The sequence below is a fragment of the Mustelus asterias genome, chromosome 4 (assembly GCF_964213995.1).
Source record: "Mustelus asterias chromosome 4, sMusAst1.hap1.1, whole genome shotgun sequence".
In the NCBI taxonomy this organism is placed as follows: Eukaryota; Metazoa; Chordata; class Chondrichthyes; order Carcharhiniformes; family Triakidae; genus Mustelus; species Mustelus asterias.
Window position 1 is genome coordinate 83,183,947 of NC_135804.1, and position 23,785 is coordinate 83,207,731.

Below are 23,785 nucleotides of genomic sequence, written 5' to 3' on the forward strand. Positions count from 1 at the left end.
ACTGTAGGATCACACTCTTCATGTGGACCATAAAGTTTAGTCCGAGGAGAATTGGCGCGCAAAGATGCGGCAACACAAGGAGCCTGTATCGCTCGTAAATTGTGCCCTGCACTTCCAGAGTTACCACACAACGTCCTTGGATCGGTACAGACCGGGACCGTGATGCCATAGAAATTGTCTGTTTGGCAGGTAGAACCCGGAGTCCACACCTCTTTGCAGTGTCAGGGTGAATAAAACTCTCAGTGCTCCCGCTGTCAAACAGACAATACACAGTACGACCATTTACCTTAATGTTCATCATTGAACAGTCAAGCCTGTGATGCTTAGCCTGGTCCAGGGTGAGCGACGCCACCGTTGGCCCTTGGACGTCACTGCAGGCAGCCGAGGTTGATGCTGAGGACCCCTGCTGGTCGCTCCTGGTCGTTGTCGACCAAGATGGCCGCCCCCATGAATCGCACATGGGTGAGGGCGCCAAGCGTAGCGACTCCTGGTGGTCATCCTCCTCCTCCGCCAGCCACAATGGCGTCGTCCTGGGCTCGCACGTGGTCGGACCTCGTGGGTACTGCGACGCCGATGGAGATGATCTCCGTTCTGGAGGGTCACAGGCTGCACTGCCGTTCTTGGGCTTCGATCTGCAGACTTTCGCGTAGTGCCCCTTTTTACCGCACCGATTGCAGATCACCGTTTTAGCTGGACACTGTTGCCGTGGATGCTTGGCTCCTCCGCAAAAATAGCACCGCGGGCCGCCTGGGGCTGCCGCCGTCGTCGGGTCGATATGGGAGCGCGAGCCCGTGGGGCGAGGAGGGATTTGTGACTGCTCCTGCCACGTTGTCTCCACGTGGTCCTCTGGATACAGGGCCAAGCTTTTCGACGCCGCCTCCAGCATTTCAGCCGTCTCCATCGCTTGGGTCAGGTTGAGATTCCCTTTCTCCAACAGTTTGAGCCGGATGTACGAAGACCTTACCCCTGCCACAAACGCATCTCGGGCGAGGTCGTACATGTACTGCTCAGCCGACACAGCTTTGCAGTCGCAGCCCCTGGCAAGCTGCAAGAGCTCATTGGCGTAGTCCTCCATGGTTTCGCCCGACTGCCGACGTCGTGTAGCGAGGAGGTAACGAGCGTGGATCTCGTTGGGTGGTCTCGTGTATCGCTTTTTCAAGAGCTCGAGGGCCCTCGGGTAAGTGGTGGCCGCACGAATCGTGAGGTAGACAGTGTCGCTTACCCTCGCATGGAGGACCTGGAGTCTGTCGTTATCCGTAGTAACTGCTGCAGAGGCTGCCAGGTAGTCCTCGAAACACTTCAGCCAGTGGTCGAAGGTGTTAGAGGCGCCGACCGCATGTGGATCCAGCATCAGACGCTCTGGTTTTAGCATTTGCTCCATACTCTCTTTACTGTCGAGAGTTTCGTGTTTGTCAATAAAATTGATGCGCGACAATCAAGCACGAGGTACAAGGCTTCAGTAATTGAAGGCTTTTATTGACAAACAATGGAACTATTTAAACACGAGTACACCATTCCAGACTGGAGGGGTCCCGCCTGAGCAGAGGGTCTTATACCTCTCCCAGGAGGCGGGGCCCGACTGGGATGTGCCATAACAGCATCCACCACAGGTATATTAATCCCACAGTGTAAACACCCTAGCCCAACAACAACATTATAACAACCCCACAGTGTCAACACCCTAACCCAACAGCAACATTAGAATAACCCCACAGTGGTAACCAACGATGGTTCACCACACATGCCTTGCCAATTTTTAAACTCAATGCCCCGGCTGATGAAGGCAAGCATGCCGTATGCCTCCTTGACTACCTTCTCCACCTGCGTTGCCACTTTCAGTGACTTGTACATCCAGATCCCTCTGCCTATCAATACTCTTAAGGGTTCTGCCATTTACTGTATATTTCCTATCTTTATTAGACCTTCCAAAATGCATTACCTCACGTTTGTCCGGATTAAACTCCATCTGCCATCTCTCCGCCCAGGCCTCTAATCGATCTATACCCTGCCGTATCCTCTGATGGTCCTCATCGCTATCCGCAAATCCCCCAATCTTTGTGTCATTCGCAAACTTACTAATCAAAACAGTTACTTTTTCTTCCAAATCATTTATATATATTACGAACAGCAAAGGTCCCAGCACTGATCCCTGAGGAACGCCACTTGTCACAGCCCTCCATTCAGAAACGCACCCTTCCACTGCTACCCTCTGTCTTCTATGACCGAGCCAGTTCTGTATCCAACTTGCTAGCTCACCTCTGATCCCACTACCACCTGGGTGCCCCTCTCCCCCAACCCCCAATGCCACACACCATACTGAATTGGGAAGTATATCACCATTCCTTCACTGTCCCTGGATCAAAATCCTGGAACTTCCTTCCTAACAGCACTGTGGGTGTATCTACACCACATGGACTGCAAAGGTTCAGGAGGGCAGCTCACCATCACCTTCTCACGGGCAATTCGGGATGGACAATAAATGCTGGTCTAGTCAGCGACATCCACGTCCTGTAAAAATGAATTAAAAAGTAATTGAGCATTTTTAAAAGCATAAAAATCATTTCTAGTTAATGCGATTGAATTGCTTAACATTATTTGAATATTTCACGAAATGTTGTTCTCCTGTTTTTTTCTCTGGCTGCCTGTGGGCGCATCGAATGAAGGCAGTCTCCAGTCACTGCAACCGAGTCTATTTTCAATCCCTTCATTCAGGTGAGCAAGTCCCACCGCAAATCCCTGCCAGCGCCCACATTTAGCAACTTCATTGTGCCGTTTGCTGCGGAATTCCGGCCAACTGGTTCCTTCACCCCAGCGGCGTATCCCTCCCAGTAACCAGATACCTTCGGCGGTGAGAGAGAGACGGAAAGGGGAGAGGAAGTGATGGGGCCGAGGGGAGGAGGAGGAAGGGATTAGAGATGGAACTTTCAGCCCTCATTTGGGCTGCTCCTTTTCCATTGAGTGAAGTGGCATTACTCTCGGGTCTTCAAGGGAGCTCAGGTTCCAGAATATGTTCATCCCATTTCATCCCCTCCCCAACCTCTCAGAATTTTCCAACATATGCATCACCTGCCAACCATCCTCTCCCCCTCCAACTACACCAATCCGCAAAGAGAAAAGAGAGGGACAAACTGTAAATGAGGAACTCTTTGCTGCCTTCTCAAATTGCAGGGTCTTCTTTGGACAAAGAGTAGAAATAAGGAGGGTTCCAGGGTGACTAAATTCATGATCCATAATGCCACATCTGCCGCCTGTGCTGATATCCTGCGACTGATTAAGGTAACAAACCTACCATCCAGTTTAACCTGTGGTCTGAGAGAACTCTCTTTCGATGTAGGTGTGTCAATGAATTTGAAAAGCTATTGAGTATTTGGTAGGGTCGTGCAGCTTGTTGCGAGTCCTGGGTTGTACAAACACATTAGTATTGACTGTCTGAGGTTAACAAAGCCGAGTCAAAATGCTGCAGATACTGGAAATCTGAAATATAAACAGAAAACTCAGCAAGTCAGGCAACATCTGTGGAGAAAGAAACAAAGTTATTTGTACCAGCAAATGGAGTGTGATCAGAGCAGGAAGATTTTATGGATGAACAGCAAGTACAATCAGGGAAAAATGAAGAGAGAGAGAGAGGTCATGGAGTCACAGGCTGGAATTTTACCACCATGCCTGCCCTGGAATCAGGGTGGGCGCGACTCGCAGAATGGCATTCTCCATTGGCCTCGGGCAGGTGAAGTGGTAAAATTCCGGCAATCGAGTTTTACAATAAGAGGCCATTTGGCCCATCATGGCTGAGCTGGCCATCACGTACTATCTGTTCTGATCCCATTTTCCATTGCTTTGTATGCTCTGGCGTTTCAACTGCTCATCTAAACGCATCTTAAATGTTGTGAGGGTTCTCGTCTTTACCACCCTTTCTGGCAGCGAGTTCCAGATTCTCACCACCCTCTGGGTGAAAAGGCTTTTCCTCAAACCCCTTCCAAACCTCCTGTCCCCTACCTTAAATCTATGCCCCCTACTACCTGAAAACGTTTCTTCCTTTCTACCCTGTCAATGTCCCTCATAATTTTGTACACCTTCTCAGCTCCAAGGAAAACAACCGCAGCCTTTCCAGCCTCTCTTCATAGCTGAAACACTCTATCCAAGGCAACATCCTGGTGAATCTCCTCTGCACCCTTTCTAGTCCAATCACATCCTTCCTATGGTGTGGCAACCAGAACTGCACAGAGTACTCCAGCTGGACTCGAGGGGTACGATAGGGCGAAGGGTAACATACAAACTCTGCGGAATTCCGGCCAACTGGTTCCTTCGCCCCAGCGGCATATCCCTCCCAGTAACCAGATACCTTCGGCGGTAGGGGAGAGGAAGTGATGGGGCCGAGGGGAGGAGGAGGAAGGGATTAGAGATTAGAGACGGGTTACACCTAAACTACAAGTGGACCAATATACTTGCAGGGAGATTTGCTAGTGTTATTGGGGAGCGTTTAAACTAGATTTGCAGGGGGATGGGAACCAGAGTGCCAGAGCAGATAGTGGAGCAGGGGTAAAAAGACAGGTTAGTTCAAGCAAAATCACAAATGGAAGGGTTGAGTGTGGTGGAAATAATCTTTTTGAGGTGTGTCTATTTCAATGCCAGGGGTATTGTGGGGAAGGCAGATGAGCTGAAGGCGCGGATAGACACATGGAAATATGACATTATAGCCATTAGTGAAACTTGGCTACAGGAGGGGCAGGACTGGCAGCTCAATGTTCCAGGGTTCCAATGTTTCAGGCGATAGAGGCAGAGGGATAAAAGGTGGGGGGGTGGCATTGTTGGTCAGGGAAAATGTTACAGCGGTACTCAGGCAGGATAGATTAGGGAGCTTGTCTACAGAGGCCCTATGGGTGGAGCTGAGAAACAGGAAAGGTATGACCACATTAATGGGGTTGTATTATAGGCCACCCAATAGTCAGCGAGAATTGGAGGAGCAAATCAGCGGAGAGATAGCTGACAACTGCAAGAAACACAAAGTTGTGATAGTAGGGGATTTTAATTTTCCACATATAGATTGGGACTCGCATACTGTTAAAGGTTTAGACGGGGTAGAGTTTGTAAAATGTGTTCAGGAGAATTTTCTACATCAGTATATAGAGGTGCCAACTAGAGAGGATGCGATATTGGATCTCCTATTGGGAAATAAGTTAGGGCAGGTGATGGATGTGAGTGTGAGGGAACACTTTGGATCCAGTGATCATAATGCCATTAGTTTCAACCTGATCATGGATAAGGATAGATCTGGTCCTCGGGTTGAAGTTCTGAACTGGAAAAAGGCCAAATTTGATGAAATGAGAAGGGATCTGGGAAGTGTGGATTGGCACAGGCTGTTCTCTGGTAAGGATGTAAATGGAAAGTGGGAGGCCTTCAAAGGAGAAATTTTGAGAGTGCAGAGTTTGTATGTTCCTGTCAGGATTAAAGGCAAAGTAAATAGGAATAAGGAACCTTGGTTCTCAAGGGAGATTGTAACACTGATTAAGAGGAAGAGAGAGTTGTATGAAATGTACAGGCAGCAAGGAACAGATCAGATGCTCGAGGAGTATAAAAAGTGCAAGAAGCTACTTAAGAGGGAAATCAGGAGGGCTAAAAGAAGACATGAGGTTGCTTTGGCAGACAGAGTGAAGGAAAATCCAAAGAGCTTCTATAGGTATGTTAGGAGCAAAAGGATAGTGAGGGATAAAATTGGTCCTCTTGAAGACCAGAGTGGTAGACTGTGTATGGAACCAAAAGAGATGGGGGAGATACTAAATGGTTTTTTTGCATCCGTATTTACTGAGGAAACGGGCATGGAGTCTACGGAAATAGGGAAAACAGGTAAGGAGGTCATGGAACCTTTACAGATTAAAGGGGAGGAGGTGCTCGCTGTCTTGAGGCAAATCAGAGCGGATAAATCCCCAGGACCAGACAGGGTATTCCCACGGACCTTGAGGGAAACTAGTGTTGAACTTGCAGGGGCCCTGGCAGACATATTTAAAATGTCAGTATTCACGGGGGAGGTGCCGGATGATTGGAGGGTGGCTCATGTTGTTCCGTTGTTTAAAAAAGGTTCCAAAAGAAATCCGGGAAATTATAGGCCAGTAAGTTTGACGTCGGTGGTGGGCAAGTTATTGGAAGGTGTGATAAGGGATAGGATCTACAAATATTTGGATAAACAGGGACTTATTAGGGAGAGTCAACATGGCTTTGTGCGTGGTAGGTCATGTTTGACCAATCTATTAGAGTTTTTCGAGGAGGTTACCAGGAAAGTGGATGAAGGGAAGGCGGTGGATGTTGTCTACCTGGATTTCAGCAAGGCCTTTGACAAGGTCCCTCATGGGAGGTTAGTTAGGAAGGTTCAGTCACTAGGTATACATGGGGAGGTAGTAAATTGGATTAGACACTGGCTCAATGGAAGAAGCCAGAGAGTGGTTGTGGAGGATTGCTTCTCTGAGTGGAGGCCTGTGACTAGTGGTGTGCCGCAGGGATCGGTGTTGGGTCCATTGTTGTTTGTCATCTATATCAATGATCTGGATGATAACGTGGTAAATTGGATCAGCAAGTTTGCTGATGATACAAAGATTGGAGGTGTAGTGGACAGTGAGGAAGGTTTTCAAAGCTTGCAGAGGGATTTGGACCAACTAGAAAAATGGGCTAAAAATTGGCAAATGGAATTTAACACAGACAAGTGTGAGATATTGCACATTGGAAGGACAAACCAAAGTAGAACGTACAGGGTAAATGGTAGGATTCTGAAGAGTGCAGTTGAACAGAGGGATCTGGGAATACAGGTACAGAATTCCCTAAAAGTGACGTCATAGGTGGACAGGGTCGTAAAGAGTGCCTTTGGTACATTGGCCTTTATAAATCGGAGTATCGAGTATAAAAGTTGGAGTGTTATGGTAAGGTTATATAATGTGGAGATGCCAGCGTTGGACTGGGGTAAACCTTGTAAGAAGTTTAACAACACCAGGTTAAAGTCCAACAGGTTTATTTGGTAGCAAAAGCCACACAAGCTTTCGAGGCTCTAAGCCCCTTCTTCAGGTGAGTGGGAATTCTGTTCACAAACAGAACTTATAAAGACACAGACTCAATTTACATGAATAATGGTTGGAATGCGAATACTTACAACTAATCCAGTCTTTAAGAAACAAAACAATGGGAATGGAGAGAGCATCAAGACAGGCTAAAAAGATGTGTATTGTCTCCAGACAAGACAGCCAGTGAAACTCTGCAGGTCCACGCAACTGTGGGAGTTACAAATAGTGTGACATGAACCCAATATCTCGGTTGAGGCCGTCCTTGTGTGTGCGGAACTTGGCTATCAGTTTCTGCTCAGCGACTCTGCGCTGTTGTGTGTCGCGAAGGCCGCCTTGGAGAACGCTTACCCGAATATCAGAGGCCGAATGCCCGTGACCGCTGAAGTGCTCCCCAACAGGAAGAGAACAGTCTTGCCTGGTGATTGTCGAGCGGTGTTCATTCATCCGTTGTCACAGCGTCTGCATAGTTTCCCCAATGTACCATGCCTCGGGACATCCTTTCTTGCAGCGTTACGCTGCAAGAAAGGATGTCCCGAGGCATGGTACATTGGGGAAACTATGCAGACGCTGCGACAACGGATGAATGAACACCGCTCGACAATCACCAGGCAAGACTGTTCTCTTCCTGTTGGGGAGCACTTCAGCGGTCACGGGCATTCGGCCTCTGATATTCGGGTAAGCGTTCTCCAAGGCGGCCTTCGCGACACACGACAGCGCAGAGTCGCTGAGCAGAAACTGATAGCCAAGTTCCGCACACACAAGGACGGCCTCAACCGGGATATTGGGTTCATGTCACACTATTTGTAACTCCCACAGTTGTGTGGACCTGCAGAGTTTCACTGGCTGTCTTGTCTGGAGACAATACACATCTTTTTAGCCTGTCTTGATGCTCTCTCCACTCCCATTGTTTTGTTTCTTAAAGACTGGATTAGTTGTAAGTATTCGCATTCCAACCATTATTCATGTAAATTGAGTCTGTGTCTTTATAAGTTCTGTTTGTGAACAGAATTCCCACTCACCTGAAGAAGGGGCTTAGAGCCTCGAAAGCTTGTGTGGCTTTTGCTACCAAATAAGCCTGTTGGACTTTAACCTGGTGTTGTTAAACTTCTTACAAGGTTATATAAGGCATTGGTGAGGCCGAATTTGGAGTATTGTGTACAGATTTGGTCACCTAGTTACAGGAAGGATGTAAATAAGATTGAAAGAGTGCAGAGAAGGTTCACAAGGATGTTGCCGGGACTTGAGAAGCTGAGTTACAGAGAGATATTGAATAGGTTGGGACTTTATTCCCTGGAGCGTAGAAGATTGAGGGGAGATTTGATAGAGGTGTATAAGATTTTGATGGGTATAGATAGAGTGAATGCAAGCAGGCTTTTTCCGCTGAGGCTAGGGGAGAAAAAAACCAGAGGGCATGGGTTAAGGGTGAAAGGAGAAAAGTTTAAAGGGAATATTAGGGGGGGGCTTCTTCACGCAGAGAGTGGTGGGAGTGTGGAATGCGCTGCTGGATAAAGTGGTAAATGCGGGGTCACTTTTAACATTTAAGAAAAACTTGGACGGGTTCATGGATGAGAGGGGTGTGGAGGGATATGGTCCAAGTGCAGGTCAGTGGGACCAGGCAAAAAATGGTTCGGCACAGACAAGAAGGGCCAAAAGGCCTGTTTCTGAGCTGTAATTTTCTATGGTTCTATGGTAGGAGTGATTCAATGAGAAAAGGGATAATCATACAAGGTGAAAAAATAGGTGATAACAAGACAAGTAAAAAAGGTAGCCACAAGCAGAAGGCTGCTGTGGCTCAGAAATGTGGAGGAGAAAGGTGGGAGTCCCCCAAGAATGTGAAGCTCCACAATGGCTGTGTATGATCCCAGTACCAGCCCACTCTTCCTCCAGTCCAAGTGCCTCTGGTGCAACTATCTTCCCATTACTAGCACATCCTTCCTAAGACAATGGGAGGAGTGGTTATGATCCAAAGTATTTAACTCCATGTTAAGCTATCAGTAGAAAGATGAGGTGTTGTTCCTTGAGCTTGTGTCGAACTTCAGTGAGAGTGTTTCTAGCATTTTCTGTTTTTTATTTCAGATTTCCAACATTCTCAGTATTTTGATTCTGTTTCACCCTATTGTGAACCCATGACACTGTATGCTGAACAGAGTTATTCAGTAAAGGGGTCACCCAATTTGAATTTGGTCTTCCCAATATTGGGGAGACCACATCGTGAGTGGCAAATACTGGATATTAAATTGAAAGAAGTACACAAAAGTTGCTGTTCCACCTGGATGGAGAGTTTGGGGATCTGGATAGTGGGAGGGGAGGAGGTGAAACGGTAGATGTTGCATCTCTGACGAAGGGTCACCTAGACTCGAAATGTTGGCTCTATTCTCTCCCCACAGATGCTGTCAGACCTGCTGAGGATTTTCCAGCATTTTCTATTTTTGTGTGTGATGTTGCATCTGTCCTGTGTTTGCATGGAAACGTGCTGTGGGAAGGGGAGGGAGGAAATTAGCAAACAGAGAAGTGATGAATTATAAATTGAGAGCTGAGGGGTGGAGGAATTAATAAACGGAAGTGAGGGGGTAGGAGCAATTACCTAATGGAGGGATTTATAACAAATATAGACAGAATACATTTTGATTAACCATCTTTCAATGTACTAGTTTGTAATTTTAGTTGTAAACATTGCTGTACAAGCAGTAATGGATATAATTCTATTTTAAAAAAGGAACTTGCTTCATATGAAAACATGGCAAATGCAGTCAAACTGACAGAAAAAGGTAAACCATTTCCTTGCCCATCAGAAAGTGTTGAAGGAAAGGTTATTTGGCTAGAGCTGTCATAGAGTGTGTTGTACATGTCATAATCGATTCCTGGCCTCTTGGATAAGATTAAGCCCAAGATCAGGCATAATGCCTATTCTTGTCAGCTTGTATCTAGTATGTCTTTTTGTGGAGATCGTGAATTGAATTCAATTTGAATTGGTTTTTGGAGCAAACAAGGAGACGGGTTAGGTCTTGCCTTGTCCATTATTTCTGGTAGCATGGCCGAGCGGCCTAAGGTGGATTAAGGTTCCAGTCGCTGCGGGGGTTTAGGTTCATATCCCACTGCTGCCAGATTTGATTTGGGTTGGACGGCACAGTGGTTAGCACTGTTGCCTCACAGCTCCAGGGATCTGGGGTCAATTCCTGGTTTGGGTCACTGTATGGAGTTTGCCAGTGCTCCCCATATCTGTGTGGGTTTCCTCCGGGTGCTCAGTTTCTTCCCAGAGTCCAAAGATGTGCTGGTTAGCTGCATTGGCCATGCTAAATTGCCCCTTAGTGTCCCGGGATGCGTAGATTAGAGGGATTAGCGAGGTAAATATGTGGGATTATGGGTATAGGACCTGGGTGGGATTGTTGTCAGTGCAAACCTGATGGGTCGAATGGCCTCCTTCTGCACTGTAGAGTTTCTATGATGATTCTATGACTATGACTTCATTGGCTTAGTAACTTCGAGAAAGGAATATAATTAAAAAATAAAATGTCATAGACATTACCGCCCCTCCTATTTAACCCCCACCCCCGCAAGTGAAAATTTGGTGTAAGTACAACAATTACATTTCTTGAATCTTGCTGAAAAGAGAGACATGCTGCTGAAGCTTTTCTTTTTGCACCCATCATGACAAATGCAGGAATGATTGTTTGAAATTTGACACAACAATTTATACTATTGGAGAAAAGGGTATTGATTAGTTGGCAAGTTGATTCCGGATCATAACAGCTCTGCTTAAAATTCTGTTCCAGATATATAACCAAACATCTTCATTCTGTATCCTCTGGTTACTGACCCTCCCGCTGCAGTGAAAACTGCATCACCTCAATGACTGCCGGAACCCTTCACAATTTTAGCACTTCTTTTGAATCTCCCCTTCACCTTTTTTGCTCATAAGGGACCATCACCGATGCTCTAATACACAAAAATGAACTCCCCCATCCCTGGTACCATTCCAAGTACATCTTGCTCTATATCCTTCCTAAAATGCAGTGTGCAGAATTGAACATAGTGGACTGAATTTTAGTCCCAGAGTCCAGATACTGATGCCAGATTGAATTCTGTGGCAGGAACCTGGAAGTGGCTGTGACGTGACCCAAGAGGAGAATTTTTGAGGCGAATGCCAATTAAGAGACTGGCTCCAGGAACAACATCTAATTAAAGACAGTGGGAAGACTCTGCAGTCAGAGGGGCCAATGGGACTGCCCAAGTCTCTGGGTGGTTGGCATCCCTACTGGGAGAAGTGAGAGTCGCCGCTGTAGATTGACGACCGTGACGGTGCTGCAAGATGCTGGGCCTTCTAAAATCAAACAGAATATTCTGTGGCCACAGCTGCCAGTCCATCATTGCAGAGAGGGAAACTGGCCGCAGCTCTGGCCTTCGCAGCCCAGTGGACCCATGCTAGGATGCTTTGCTGCATGTGCCCTGGCAACCATGAGCCCGACATGGAGACTGCCATCAAGCCTTCTATGGACTCCAGCCACGATGGGTTGGGGAGGGTGGTGGGGTACAGTGAGAAGCGTGTCAAGCATGCCATAATTTGGCTCTTGAATGGTGATAGCTGCCAATCCTCAAAAGCCACCTCCTTGAATAAAATCTGGAGTCCGGAACATGCCAGCCTGTAGTGAAAAGCGTTGACACTTTTGCTTTCAAACCGGCCTTCTGACTGTGCCTACCCCTCCCCACCAGTCCCTGTGGTGATATTTCAGACCCTCCTCACAGTCCAGATCAGATGGGCTGAATGGCCTAATTCTGCTCCTGTTTCTTACGGTTTTAGTACTTGCTCCTGATTAAATTAATTACAGATGAGAACTAAAACCTGCTCCGCCCCCCCTTCAGGAAATTGAATCTTCACCTTCATGTTCTTTGTTGCAGACTTGCTAGAAGATGGCTTTGGTGAACACCCTTGCTATCACTGTCTCATTGCTGAAGTAGCACAAGAGGACCAAACGCCAAGCAATAAGATTATTTTGTCAAGAATAAATGGAGTTCTGTAAAGGACAATTCATTTTGGAGTATTTCAGTTCAATTTTCTCCCTTCCTTTCTTTCCCTCTGTTTATGCTGACAGTACCTTGTTAATGGATACCGTCCCAGGACTCCTGGGACACTTACAGAATTGCCTAAAGGTCCGTCCCGCATGTGGTTGACAGTGAGAATTGGAAGGAATTTAACTCTGAGCCTAGAAAGCAGGACCTCATCTCTGAGTCAGAAAGTCGTGGGTTCAAGCCTCACTCCAGGATCTGAGCACCAAGTTTAGGTTGATTCTTCAGTACAGTACAGAGAGCATGCTACACTGTCAAAGCTGGGTGAAATGTTAAACAGAGGCCCCATCTGCGCTGGTGGACATGAAAGATTCCACAGCACCATTTTAATAAGGGTAGAATCATTTTCCCAATACTGTGGCCAAGATTTATTTGTCAGCAAGCAAAATAGATTAATTGGTTTGTTATTGTGTTGCAGTTTTGGCTTTTGATCAGCAAAAATTGGTCGTTATGTTTGTCTACAACAGTGTCTTTTCTATTTGTTCATGGGATATGCAGCACTGATAAGGCCAGTATTTATTGTTCATTCCTTTGTGCTTGATGTGACTCCAAGGAGTGGAGCGATATCCTTGATTTCCATTGGCATCAATTTTGCAAGGGCTCCATGATTCTATTTCTTGGTACTTGTGGAGTGAATCCAGTTGACAAAAGACGCTTCTGTGATACTGGGGACTTCAGGAGAAGGTCGAGATCGATCATTCACTCGGCATTTCTGGTCGCAGATGGTTGCAAACATTTCAGCCTTTCCAGTTGCACTGGTGTGCTGGGTTCCCCCATCCTTTCGAATGGGGATATTTGTGGAGCTTCCTTTCCTTTGATTTTCCATCACCATTCACAACTCAACATGACAACGCTGCAGAGTTTTGATCTGGTCCATTAGTTGTGGGGTCACTTTGCTCTATCTGTAGCATGCTGCCTCTTCTGTTTTGCATGTATGTAGTGTTGTGCTATAGCTTCACCAGGATGGCATCTCATTTTTGATGAACAGTTCTAGTCCTGGTATGTGCTCCTGCACTCCTCATTCAACCGGCATTAGTTCCGATTGATGGAGTGAGCAAGATGTTGAGCCATAACATTGTAGATTGTGGTTGTATGCATTCTGCTGATACTGATGGCTCACAGCACCTCTTGGATGTCCAATTTTGAATTACTAGAGCTGTTTGAAATCTATCCTCCTTAGAATGGCGGTAGTGCCACACAACATGATGCAGGTATTCTCATTTTGAAGATGAAACTTTGTCTCAGCAAAGTGGTCACTCTTAACCAATGCCGTCATGGGAGTTGTGGAGGCACATATAGGCCTGCAGGACATTAATGAACTAGCTGAGGTTTTATCTATTCAAATATAGATTTAGAAGTATTGATGAGGAGTTAATGGAATAAGCTGCTCTTGCCAATCATGTCATGGGAACACACGTTACTTTAAATTATCAACTTAGAGCAGGCCACTTTTCAGGCAATTGCAACCATTTCCAAGATGAAACCACTATTGCCTAGAATTTTCAATGAACATAAGTAATTTATAATGTCTTAGTTCCAGTAGTTACATAACACTGCTATAAAATCCAAAGCCTATAGATTTAAATGTAATTGTATAAAATGTACTGGAAATGCACATTCGATTTGTCTGCACTTGTAAAGAGAAAGGATGCGTTTTCAGGTCTTGACCCTTTGTTAGAGAGGCACATGACACCACTTTTTCATGGCACAATTAATTGAAGATGGTTTATGGAGAGGGGGGTAAAAGAGTCAATAAGTTTTCTGCAATGCTCAAGTGAAATGTGAATATTTAATGCCTCATCCATATTTTAAGCAGGCACTGGTGACAGAAAAACCTCTTACTCCTACAAATGCCCAGAATGTTATTTAATTTTAAACATCACAACTATGATCATTTTAATTTTATCCTGTGGGAAACATATCTGGCATTAAACTTTGACTGGAAATTTGTATATTGTGTCAGTTGGGTTAAGAATCCTGTCCAATGATAATTAAAGTTCTTTTCCCTTGTAGTATAGCTGGGAAGATTTATTACTTCAGTCACTGAAATTCTAGTTAGGTCATACAACGGGCCTTTGCTCTTCATCATAATTTTTAGCAACTGTTCTTCCTTTGGCCTGAATTTTCTCAGATGTTGAGATGTCCCATCACCAGAACTGAAAGCAGGAACAGATATATGTGACGGCTGGTGCTGGGCTTTGGGGCGGGGGGGGGGGGGAGGGGGGGGGGGTTGCGGGAGCAGCTTTTTACTGGCAGAGGCTAATTAAGAGCCTACTGTTGAGACAAATATCCAATTGAGGATGGTGGCTCACCTCCCAGAGCTGCCAGCCCTATCAGAGGGCCAGCAGCTTGGCAGCCGCACAGATGGACTGCAACATGAAGATGGTGCATCAATGGCGCGCCAGACTCAAAAGTCGAGGTACATTTGGCTGAGCTAGCTGGCACCTGGCAGGTAGGCCCCAGAGAGAGGGGTGGGGAGAGAGTGTATTGGTGCCTTGGGTGGCCATTGCTGTCACAGTCAGTGGACCATGGAGCAGCAATAATGGAGGACCCCCATTCCTGGGAATCCTCTGGGAGGTCACAGGAATTACCTGGCAATATTCCCATGTTTTAGTAAAATGCTGGCAAGAACGGCAAGTGGCTCTTTATTGGCTCAATAGACCACCCTGTGGGCGGCCACAATTTTGAGGTTTCCGCTACTGGTAATATACTGTGGCGGGGGAAACCATTGGGCTCCCCACCTGACATGTGACCTTGTCATATTATCAGCCCCCGCAGGTCTCAGCCCATCTCCAAAGGGCTGGTAAAATTTAGCCGTGTGTATGTGCCTGATTGATAGCACTCTTGTGTCTGAGCCAAAAGGTTGAGAGTTTTTAGGTCCCACTCCTGAGACTTGAGCGCACAATCCAGGTTGACGTTCAGTGGTGTAGTGAGGGAGTGCTGCGCTGTCAGAAATGCTGTTGGTTTTAAGAGGTACAAAACTAAGGTCCTGACTGCCCTCTCAGATGGACTATTCGAAGAAGAGCATTATTGAAAAATATACATCATTGTTTATAAAGTGCTTTAGGGTGTCCTGAGATTGTGAAAAGTTCTATATAAATACAATTGCTCTCCTTATATTAGAAAGTTGGGCAGATTTCTTTATTTGAGTCACAAGTTATATGTTTTGATATGTACATACTTATGGCGTGTGTTTCTGTGAACGATTTATCAACTAATTTATTTTGGTTGAATGTTCGTTGACTTGGTCAGTGTTCCCTTTCCTTAAGCACTGTTTCTCTCCCTGAAAACGGAGTGTTATCACTCTCTTCGTTAACTGTTCTATGATAAATATCCCTTTATTCTCAGGGCACACAGTTGTGGGATTTGCCATGTATTACTTCACATATGATCCATGGACTGTAAAGATGATTTATCTTGAAGACTTCTATGTAATGGAACCATACAGAGGTGAGCAGTGCTGTTGATTGCATTTTTAGAAGACGTGCTAATTTTCCACAAATAAGGTTAAGAACAAAGAACAGTACAGCACAGGAAACAGGCCCTTCAGCCCTCCAAGCCTGTGCCGCTCATTGGTCCAACTAGACCATTCGTTTGTATCCCTCCATTCCCAGGTTGCTCATGTGACTATCCAGATAAGTCTTAAACGATGCCAGCGTGTCTGCCTCCACCACCCTACTTGGCAGCGCATTCCAGGCCCCCACCACTCTCTGTGTAAAAAACGTCCCTCTCCTCCATTATTGCTGCTCCATGGTCCACTGACTGTGACAGCAATGGCCACCCAAGGCACCAATACACTCTCTCCCCACCCCTCTCTCTGGGGCCTACCTGCCAGGTGCCAGCTAGCTCAGCCAAATGTACCTCGACTTTTGAGTCTGGCGCGCCATTGATGCACCATCTTCATGTTGCAGTCCATCAGTGAGGCTGCCAAGCTGCTGGCCCTCTGATAGGGCTGGCAGTTCTGGGAGGTGAGCCACCATCCTCAATTGGATATTTGTCTCAACAGTAGGCTCTTAATTAGCCTCTGCCAGTAAAAGCTGCTCCCCCCCTCCCCTCCCCCCACCCCAAAGCCCAGCACCAGCCATCACATATATCTGTTCCTGCTTTCAGTTCTGGTGATGGGACATCTCAATATCTGAGAAAATTCAGGCCAAAGGAAGAACAGTTGCCAAAAATTATGATGAAGAGCAAAGGCCCGTTGTATGACCTAACTAGAATTTCAGTGACTGAAGTAATAAATCTTCCCAGCTATACTACAAGGGAAAAGAACTTTAATTATCATTGGACAGGATTCTTAACCCAACTGACACAATATACAAATTTCCAGTCAAAGTTTAATGCCTCGCCCCTCTCACCTTGAGCCCGTGACTTCTCGTGATCGTCACCTCCGACCTGCGAAAAAGCTTCCCACTGTTCACCCTATCTATACCCTTCATAATTTTGTACACCTCTATTAGGTCTCCCCTCATTCTCCGTCTTTCCAGGGAGAACAAGCCCAATCTCTCCTCATAGCTAAGACCCTCCATACCAGGCAACATCCTGGTAAACCTTTTCTGCACTCTGTCTAAAGCCTCCACGTCCTTCTGGTAGTGCGGCGACCAGAACTGGACGCAGTACTCCAAATGTGGCCTAACCAGTGTTCTATACAGCTGCAACATCAGACTCCAGCTTTTATACTCTATACCCCGTCCTATAAAGGCAAGCATACCATATGCCTTCTTCACCACCTTCTCCACCTGTGTTGCCACCTTCAAGGATTTGTGGACTTGCACACCTAGGTCCCTCTGTGTTTCTATACTCTTGATGGCTCTGCCATTTATTGTATAACTCCCCCCTTCATTAGTTCTTCCAAAATGCATCACTTCGCATTTATCTGGATTGAATTCCATCTGCCATTTCTCCGCCCAATTTTCCAGCCTATCTATATCCTGCTGTATTGCCCGACAATGTTCATCGCTATCCACAAGTCCAGCCATCTTCATGTCATCCGCAAACTTGCTGATAACACCAGTTACACCTTCTTCCAAATCATTTATATATATCACAAATAGCAGAGGTCCCAGTACAGAGCCCTGTGGAACACCACTGGTCACAGACCTCCAGCCGGAAAAAGACCCTTCGACTGCTACCCTCTGTCTCCTGTGGCCAAGCTAGTTCTCCACCCATCTAGCCACCTCCCCTTGTATCCCATGAGCCTTAACCTTCTTAACCAACCTGCCATGAGGGACTTTGTCAAATGCCTTACTGAAATCCATATAGACAACATCCACGGCCCTTCCTTCGTCAACCGTTTTTGTCACTTCCTCAAAAAACTCCACCAAATTTGTAAGGCACGACCTCCCTCTTACAAAACCATGCTGTCTGTCACTAATGAGATTGTTCCGTTCTAAATGCACATACATCCTGTCTCTAAGAATCCTCTCCAACAACTTCTCTACCACGGATGTCAAGCTCACTGGCCGATAATTACCCGGGTTATCCCTGCTACCCTTCTTAAATAACGGTACCACATTCGCTATCCTCCAATCCTCAGGGACTTCACCTGTGTCCAATGAAGAGACAAAGATTTCCGTCAGAGGCCCAGCAATTACATCTCTCGTCTCCCTGAGCAGTCTAGGATAGATGCCATCAGGCCCTGGGGATTTGTCAGTTTTAATGCTACCTAAAAAACCTAACACTTCCTACCTTGTAATGGAGATTCTCTCTAACGGGTCAACACCTCCCTCTGAGACACTCCCAGTCAACAAGTCCCTCTCCTTTGTGAATACCGATGCAAAACATGAATCTCCCCTATTCCCTTGGGTTCTAAGCATAATTCCCCTCCTTTGTCCGAGAGGTCCGACTTTTTCCCTGACAACTCTTTTGTTCCTAACATATGAATAAAATGCCTTAGGATTCTCCTTAATCCTGTCTGCCAAGAACATTTCGTGACCTCTTTTTGCCCTTCTAACTCCCCGTTTGAGTTCTTTCCTACTCTCGCTGTATTCCTCCAGAGCTGCATATGTTTTCAGTTGCCTGGACCTAATGTACGCCTCTCTTTTCTTTTGGATCAGATCCTCAATTTCCCTGGTTATCCACGGCTCTCGAATCCTACCTTTCCTATCCTTCCTTTTTACAGGCACATGCCTGTCCTGCAGCTGTATCAACTGTTCCTTAAAAGACTCCCACATGCCAGACGTGGACTTACCCCAGAACAGCCTCTCCCAATCAACGGCCACCAATTCCTGCCTAATCCAGCTATAGTTAGCCTTCCCCCAATTTAGCATCTTACCCTTAGGACAACACTCGTCCTTGTCCATTACTATCCTAAAGTTAACAGAGTTGTGGTCACTATTTGCCATATGTTCCCCTACCGAAACTTTGACGACCTGACCGGGCTCATTTCCCAGAACAAGATCCAGTATAGCCCCCTCTCTAGTTGGGCTATCTACATACTGTTCCAAAGAACCTTCCAGGCTACATTACCACAAAGAGGGGCATCACCAGTGTCTCAACTAACACCCCTCTGTGCACTAACCAAAATACTGGTCCAAACACATGGATATATTTTGTTCTCCAGTTTACAGCACTTGATAAAGATTTCTGACTGAGCTGGCCTCCATTGACTCAGCTCGCCTCCAAAGCAGGCAGGTTCACCTGTTCCCATATTTGTCCAGGGTCGAAAGGGGAATCCTTGGGCAGTGTCCTATGAAGGAGAGATCCTTTGAGGCAGCCTCCAACAAGCATTGGTTGGGACTGACATACACATATCATTTACAATGTAATTGTCAGTTTGTGGAGTTGGCTTAGAGTAAACAGGAGCCCTCCCGGTATCCCTCCCGGTATCCCTAAACCAAGATGTCAGGATTACAGATCTAGATCTTTAATAAAGTTAACTCCACTATCATATTCACAAACCATTCCACTTTTTGAATATCTGACACCTATCTACAGCTTGTCTGTACCTATCTTCTCCCCCCACTTGCTGCACAAGATTGTGATTAGCGCAAAAGCGTTCTCTGCATTCACCATTTCTATTCCACTTGGTATCTTGAATGCATTTATACAAATCCTAATTGTATCCTTTGAAGGATTGAGAGGCCAACTTTTTCCCAACCCTTTCCTCATCGTGTCCTGAGGAATCAGCCAATTTCTAAATATTGCTGTGTGGAAATGAAAAGATATTTTGAAATAAAGCTTTGATTTTTGCTTGCAGGTTTGGGTATAGGAGCTGAAATCCTGAAGAAAATTAGTCAGGTAAATGAGTATACAAGATTTCTGAATAACTATCAAATATATTGGTGCTTTAGGATTTTAAAGCTCGTTGTTTTTGTTACCAATTTAAATTGGATTTTTGTTGCACTGTGTTTAGATAGCAATCCAGAACCGATGTTGCAGTATGCATTTTATTGATGTGGGGTGGAACACAGCCGCTATAGAATACTACACATGACGTGGTGCTCTGGATCTGTCCAAACAGGAAGGGTGGCATTTGTTTAAATTCAGTAAGGAGAACATGATCAAACTGGCTTCTGAGGAATGAAAGCAGCACCAGAAGACAGCCAAGGCAGAAGGATGCTACATGATTCTTTTCCATATTTGAGGGAATGAACATTTTTTTTGGTACAGGCATTCTTCCTGCAGGAGGATTTGAGATCTCCTTTGCATTAAAAGCTCCTGAGATCTCCTCGTATACTGCACTGCAATTCAATGACTATATTTTCCAAGTGATACCATGCTGGGATGAACTTGCAAAAGGTTCCTTTCGCATTGGAATTGACCAGACACTTGATTCAGCATGAATGCATTGGCTAATGATGATGTGTATTAACACGAAGCTGATATATAAACTAAAAGTGCCTTTCTGTTTCACCATGTATAGTCCTTAATACAGATTTGTATTGTGAAAAGATTTTTTTATGGGAACTATTTTAGCTAAGAATTTGAGAATTACAAAATGGAATTTGCTATGACTTCTTTACTGTTTAGCATCATTAGCCAACTGTATATCTGTCAAGAGGATTGTTCAACAAAGCTGTGGAGTTATGGAAGTTTAAGTGATAATTGGCAGTCATGTCTGCCATTTTCTACCCAGCTTTACAGAGAAAGCTATCACATCAGTGGCAAAATGTGATGAAGCCATATGCCAGGATTTGAACATATAAAGTGATTCAACAAAGCTTAGTTTGAGGGAATGAACCCACTACAAGGAAAAGTAAACAATGGCCACTTTTTCAGCTTATTTTGACACTAACTTCTCTGAACTCTTGTAACTATTGAGCAGAATATTTTACTGCCTAGGAGCACCATTTTTTGCACCTATAAGACACAGGAGCAGAATTAGGCCACTTGGCCCATGGTGTCTGCTTCACCATTCAATCATGGCTGATATTTTTCTCATCCCCATTCTCTTGCCTTTTCCCCATAACCCCTGATCCCCTTATCAAGAACCTATTTATCTTAGAGACACTCAATGACCAGGCCTCCACAGCCTTCTGTGGCAAAGAGTTCTACAGATTCACCACTCTCTGGCTGAAGAAATTCCTCTTCATCTCTGTTTTAAAGGATCGTCCCTTGAGCCTGAGGTTGTGCCCTCTGGTTCTAGTTTTTCCAAATAGTGGAAACATCCTCTCCATGTCCACTCTATCTAGGCCTCGCAGTATCCTGTGAGTTTCAGTAAGATCCCCCCTCATCCTTCTAAACGCCAACGAGTACAACCCAGAGTCCTCAACCGTTCCTCATACGACAAGCTGTTCATTCCAGGGATCAGTCTTGTGAACCTCCTCTGGACCCTTTCCAAGGCCAGCACATCCTTAGATTATGGGGCCCAAAACTGCTCACAAACCTTCAAATGGGATCTGACCAGAGCCTTATACAGCCTCAGGAGTATATCCATGTTCTTTCTAGCCCTTTCGACATGAATGCTAACATTGCATTTGCCTTCCTAACTGCCGACAGAACCTGCACTTTAATCTTTAAGAGAATCTTGAACAATGACTCCCAAGTCCCTTTGTGTTTCTGATTTCCTAAGCATTTTCCCATTTAGAAAATAGTCTATGCCTCCATTCCTCCTTCCAAAGTGCATAAGCTCTCACTTTTCCACATTGTATTCCATCTGCCACTCTTTGCCCACTCTCCTAACCTGTCCAAGTCCTTCTGCAGCCTCCCTGCTTCTTCAATACTACCTGACCCTCTATATATCTTTTTTAGTGACAGAATGCCTGAGTCAGCCCCGGAAGCTAGTGTCACATTTATTTATTCCTCTAGAATACCCAAGCAGTAAAGCTGAACATGGCCACAGAAAAAGTCAGTAGGTTACTCATTTTTTATGGCACAATAAGAGTGAATGGTTTCATTCAACATTTTTTGTGTTTTATTTTTGACCTATTCTGTTCTGTTCTTGACTGCAATTCTATGCCTTCAATCTAACAGATCAACGTAACATTTGGGCTAACACAAACTGTTCTATTAACAGAATGCAAAACACTTGTATAAAACCACTATTTATATCTCTTCTACAGTTTCTTATCCAAATATTGGAGCCACCTATTATCCAATTTGGAATACATGGCATTCTAAGCTTAGCCAGCTCCCTTTCAAGTCAAACCTAGAGATAGTAACATCTCTTAACTGCCTAATTACTTATATATAAATATCATTTTGTCAAATGTTCTTGTTGTGGTTGAATCATTGAAGAAATAAATGGTATCTACTGCAAACATTTAGAAACTGGCTATTTTTAGAAATGGATCCACCTATTAAATGTCAAGGTCTTGCGCAGAAGCATGGATCTGTCACTACACAACATTGTTTAAAAAATAAAGGAGTTTGGGGCTGTTGGCTCAGTGGGCTGGACACCCAGTATAGATCAGTTTGGCTAGTGGTGCCAACGGTGTGGGGTTCAATCCCCATTCCAGCTCGGTAGGAAGAATAGTTTAAATATCTTCCAACACATGCAAATCGCAATGAGATAATCCCTCCCAAGCTGGGTCTAATTGAATAGCACTAAAATTCTTCACAAAGCAAGGTCCTTTTATTGGTTAAGCACAGGAAAGTATTTTCTGTAAAAGGGGAGGCGGCGGACTCGGCCAAGTCACTCACCACAGCTCGCAATTGCTGGCGACTTGGGCTTGGGAGCAAGATCTGGAAAGTGAATAGTGTGATGTGGGAATTGGAGCTTCCATTCAGAATGCAAAAAATGTGGTACTGTAAAACAACAAAAAGTGATTTCAATTAAATGATCTTTTTGTGCTCCCCAAGGTGTGAACAGGATCAGAGCATTGCACACGTGGATGTCATTATGGTTAAGTCTTCCTAAAGAGAATGCACCCACCCTCCTCCCTCATCACTGCTCCATCATATCCTTAGCTTACTGATAGAAAAGATTAGAATTCAACATGTTCCAGTGGGTTGGAAGCTGAGGAAAAAGTGCTAACAAAACAATCCCATTCAGCTCTTCCAGTAAACTATCACCTCATATATTCCCAGGAACAAAGATCTACATGGTTTTTCTGCAGTATTTATTTTCTGGATGTTGTGTACACCATCAAACAACATGTTATAAACAGAAACAGCAATCTCATTTATTTATTAAATGTGCCAATTGAATGTGTAAAATCTTAGCAGGAAACAGGTTTATAGGCAACACATTTTTAGACATACAAATAAATAAACACTGTATAATGAAATAAATTCATACTCTCACATAAATGGTGGTCATTAAGGGTTCTGGATATACAAATATGTTCCATTGCCAACGATGACTCTGAAATACCAGAAAGCATATTGTAAATGTCTGCAGTCATTTGGGTCCTTAGCTTCGAGTGCTGTACATGTCTGCATCTTCAGGATTTGACTGACCATGGTCCATCAGGTTGGGGTCAATTGCAACCATTTGCTTTTCTGTTATATGAACAAAAAGTTAAAAGACTGATGTAATTTTATACTGGACTTCTGAAATATGCTTCATAATAACACAACTGAAAACAATAATTCAAACTGTTGTACTTCAAGTGTCAAAGATAAATTTCTATCATGCTTAATACAAAAAGCCAACTGGTTCCAATATTCATTAACAGAACATGAAGAAAAAGAAAAAGTCTGATATCTAAAAGACCGGTCAGAAAACCTTACTGCCCCAGGATGATATAATTATACATGTGGTTTTACACCACACTGCACTTCAGAAGCAGGGCAATAGGTCGTTGTTGCAATTTGTTTGAAATAAAAGATCATATGACCTACTACTAGCCAGATAAAAAGAATGGTTGGAGCTGGGGCAGGGGGAGGGAAACCATGGAGGGAGGAGTGAGAATCCAGAGAAGTCGATCAATTGAACGATATAGAAATAATTCTGTATTTAATATAACTCATGTTTTTGGAATTTCAGCTAGTTTAAGTTCTAGAGGTTTTGCTTATGTACAAAGTAATCCAGCTTGAGGGAGTACTGTTTCAATAGAGTACTTAACTCAGGGAATTTCATAAGTGATCTCTGAAAATTTAGTTAAGCTTCACATTTAGCATTTAAGTCAACTTTAACCTTTATTTGCATTTTTCCATAGTCTTAGACAGTGGTAAACAAGCTGCCCATTGGGCAACTGCACTGTTAGGAAATTAAGTTTAAGTTTGTTTATTAGTGTCACAAGTAGGCTTACATTAACACTGCAATGAAGTTACCGTGAAAATCCCTTAGTCGCCAC

General features: G+C 44.8%; 2 protein-coding genes across 4 annotated transcripts in view; one reads left to right on the top strand and one right to left on the bottom strand.

Moving 5' to 3' along the window:
* Positions 1–3,222: 3,222 nt before the first annotated feature.
* On the top strand, positions 3,223–19,539 carry LOC144492344 (diamine acetyltransferase 1-like). Its single transcript, XM_078210340.1, has 6 exons — positions 3,223–3,276; positions 9,760–9,811; positions 11,940–12,018; positions 15,451–15,557; positions 19,303–19,343; positions 19,459–19,539. The coding sequence occupies exons 1-6, from the start codon at positions 3,223–3,225 to the stop codon at positions 19,537–19,539; spliced, it is 414 nt and encodes a 137-aa protein (XP_078066466.1).
* Positions 19,540–22,586: 3,047 nt separating this feature from the next.
* LOC144492817 (MICOS complex subunit MIC27-like) overlaps positions 22,587–23,785 on the bottom strand; it is a 69,947-nt gene continuing 68,748 nt past the window's right edge. For all 3 annotated transcript variants that reach the window (XM_078211291.1, XM_078211293.1, XM_078211292.1), the window contains one exon: positions 22,587–22,988. In XM_078211291.1, coding sequence (XP_078067417.1) covers positions 22,900–22,988 — 89 coding nt within the window. In that variant the 3' untranslated portion in view covers positions 22,587–22,899. The remainder of the gene's footprint in view (positions 22,989–23,785) is intronic.